Genomic DNA, 2,682 nt, shown 5'->3' with positions numbered 1-2,682 from the left:
TTAAGCAGTGCAGACAGCAGAGTGATTTGATTAAGAGCTATATAATGCCCATTTTTTCTGTAGCTAGTTTTTAGCTTAATTAAAGATGCACTGCAGGTGACTGACACTTCACAGGCACAACCTGCAACATGTATTTCACTGCTTGCCTATACCTCACCAAAGCCACACAGAAACTAAATCCTGAGAATGGGAATGTTTCTGTATTGCAGGGAGCAGAAGAGGATAGAAAGTATTTCTGGATATAACATTTCATGGAATGCCAGGATTTAGAACTTTGTTTGGATTCTGATGGATGGAGTCCAAATATTATCAGCTAAGTAAAACCTGAAGGACAATTTTCTTTGGTTGGCTGTAAGACAGTAGAGAGCTAAAGGTTCTCCACTCTTCAAGTATCGAAAAAAATGGAATCAAGAGTTAAAACTAATGATGATGCATCAAAGGATTTTATTCTAATGTTTTGTGACTATTAAGTCCTCACATGTTATGTGAAAAAAGCAGGATTGCTCCTTTTGATGCAGGTGGGAGTTTGAAATGAAGAAGTGCCAAGTCTTCAATTAAAGTCTCTTTTACTTAGTTCAAACTCATATTGTCAACATTGTCTAGGCCTTCTTCTTGCAAATACTGCCTCCTACACAGAAAAATCCAAACAATTTCATTTAGCTGTGAAACTGTGTTGATATTACAGATTTCTGGTCTATCACAACTGTTAGTGTTAAGGACCGAAAAAATAAACAGTGTGGATTTTCATTGTGATCAGATGCTTAGACAGTGGAAACACTACTAACAGTGATGATACCAGAACAGCCACAGCTTGGATGAGTCTAACCTTTGGAGTTAAACATCAGCCAACAGCTGGACTGGTATTTCTGGTATGTTCCACAACATGGGTAAAATATTTGATTAAAAACTTAAATGTCTGTATCCTTCATTTAAGAAAACAACACACCAAATTCAGGGAATACATATAGGATCAAGTCACGTTTGAGTCAGACTGAGTACATTTACACTATATAGGTCTGGTATGAGAATGGCCATAATCTGTCAGACCACAGATCCATCCAGTCAAGTAGCCACCTCCGTGTGCAGCCATAAGGAGGTGTGTAGAAGAGATTTTCAGTAGGATGAGAACATATGATACTTAACTGCTGTAACTTTCTTTGCTTCCAACTGTATTCAGCACAGGGTCTTCTGTAGCCAGGTGTGGTGTCTGTGTACATGCTAACCGCAGTGGACTTCTCACTGAGTTTATCCAGTCCTGCCTTGAATTTGTGAAAACTTGCCTCACTCAGTGAAGTGGAGAACAGGGTCGTTTGTCACCCTTGTCTGTTGGGAAGCAAAGAGAAAGTAGAAAGGAGAAATGAGCAGGAGTTGTCCTGCCCTTACCTCTGCACTGGACAGGCTGAGGAGCTGCCTGGATAGAGAAGAGTGTGTCCAAGCTGTCTTATAAAAGCAGGTGAATCCACTTAGAGCAAAAGAAGAGTGAAAGAAGAATCCCTAACATGAGTCACAACCCCTTTTCTGAATTTAGTGTAGCTGTGCTTCCCCCCTAACGCAGGGCAACCTGCAATATGGTTCTGAATAGATGAGACGGATAATGAGTGGGAAAAGCAAAGTAACATTAACCATTAAGAGGTATTTAGTATAATAAAGAAATTGTTTTTCCTCAGTAGGTAAAGCCAAGTGATATAATTCACTGAGTAAAAGGAGGAGACACTTAGCAGCTTGGCACCAGTACTAATGAAGCCAACAGCCTCTCCTGCTTTCTCCTTGTGGCTGGCTCTCATTTTGGCTGGATTCCTTGGCATACACGTCACTGGCAGTTTGGTGAGAAGTCAGAAGAATCACACGCTAATTTTCACTAAGGAGAACACAATTCGCAACTGCAGCTGTTCCGTGGCTGTCCGTGACTGTGATTACTGCCTGGCAAACTTGATGTGCAACTGCAAAACAGTGCTGCCTTCTACCATGGAAAAAACTACCTACAATAGCCACCTGACCATTTGGTTCACAGACACCTCTCTGCTGGAGATGCTCCTCAACTTCACAAGGGTGTGGGATTTGAAGCTGTCCTTCTGTGGCACCACTCCTCTCCCAGCGGAATATTTGGCCATTTGGGGACTTCGAAAGCTGCGGGTAAACAAGGTCAAGGGACGATTTCCAGAGCAGAGTGTAACCATCTCCTCCAGCAGCAGCAGCAGTGACGACAAAGAAGACTCACTTGCAGTGCACAACAAAGACAGGCAAATGCTTGCATATATTTCTTTCCTGGATACCTCGCTTTTCAATGGATACTCTTTGTTGAAGTCATACAGTGTGGAAAATGTCTCTAGTATCATGAAGCACTTTCCCAGTCTGCTGTATTCTGATGTTTTCTCAACCTCGGATAACAAGAGCTATGTTGTAACATTCATTTACTGAGTTATTTGACATATTCAGTACATGGCAGGGGCGAGAGTATACTTTCACCAGATTGCCCCAGGGATGGGTGCACAGTGCCACCATTTGTCATGGAACTGTGGCTGAGCACTTGGATGAGATATCGATGCCCTCTCAGATGCAAATAACTCATTATATAGTGACATTCTGATGTAGGGGAGATGCTAGGAGGAAGCACAACAAGTCCTTGAATGAGTTAAAGATCATATGAAACAGAAAAGCTGGGAAATTAACCCTGCTAAAATC

At 41.9% G+C, this 2,682-nt stretch overlaps 1 protein-coding gene across 1 annotated transcript; it reads left to right on the top strand.

Annotated features, from left to right (window-relative positions):
• The first annotated feature begins 1,737 nt into the window (after window positions 1-1,737).
• Window positions 1,738-2,418, top strand: LOC103804927 (chromosome unknown open reading frame, human C21orf62). The gene has a single exon (XM_009077562.1). It carries the CDS (start codon window positions 1,738-1,740, stop codon window positions 2,416-2,418), a length of 681 nt encoding a protein of 226 aa, XP_009075810.1.
• The last annotated feature ends 264 nt before the right edge of the window (window positions 2,419-2,682 follow it).

The sequence above is a fragment of the Acanthisitta chloris genome, unplaced genomic scaffold, assembly GCF_000695815.1.
Source record: "Acanthisitta chloris isolate BGI_N310 unplaced genomic scaffold, ASM69581v1 scaffold22066, whole genome shotgun sequence".
Classification (NCBI taxonomy): domain Eukaryota; kingdom Metazoa; phylum Chordata; class Aves; order Passeriformes; family Acanthisittidae; genus Acanthisitta; species Acanthisitta chloris.
Note: the sequence above shows the minus strand (reverse complement) of the source record. Positions and strands in the feature narration are given on the sequence as shown.

Coding starts and splice junctions, on each gene's coding strand:
- LOC103804927 (XM_009077562.1), top strand. CDS start 1,738: ATGAAGCCAACAGCCTCTCCTGCTTTCTCCTTGTGGCTGGCTCTCATT.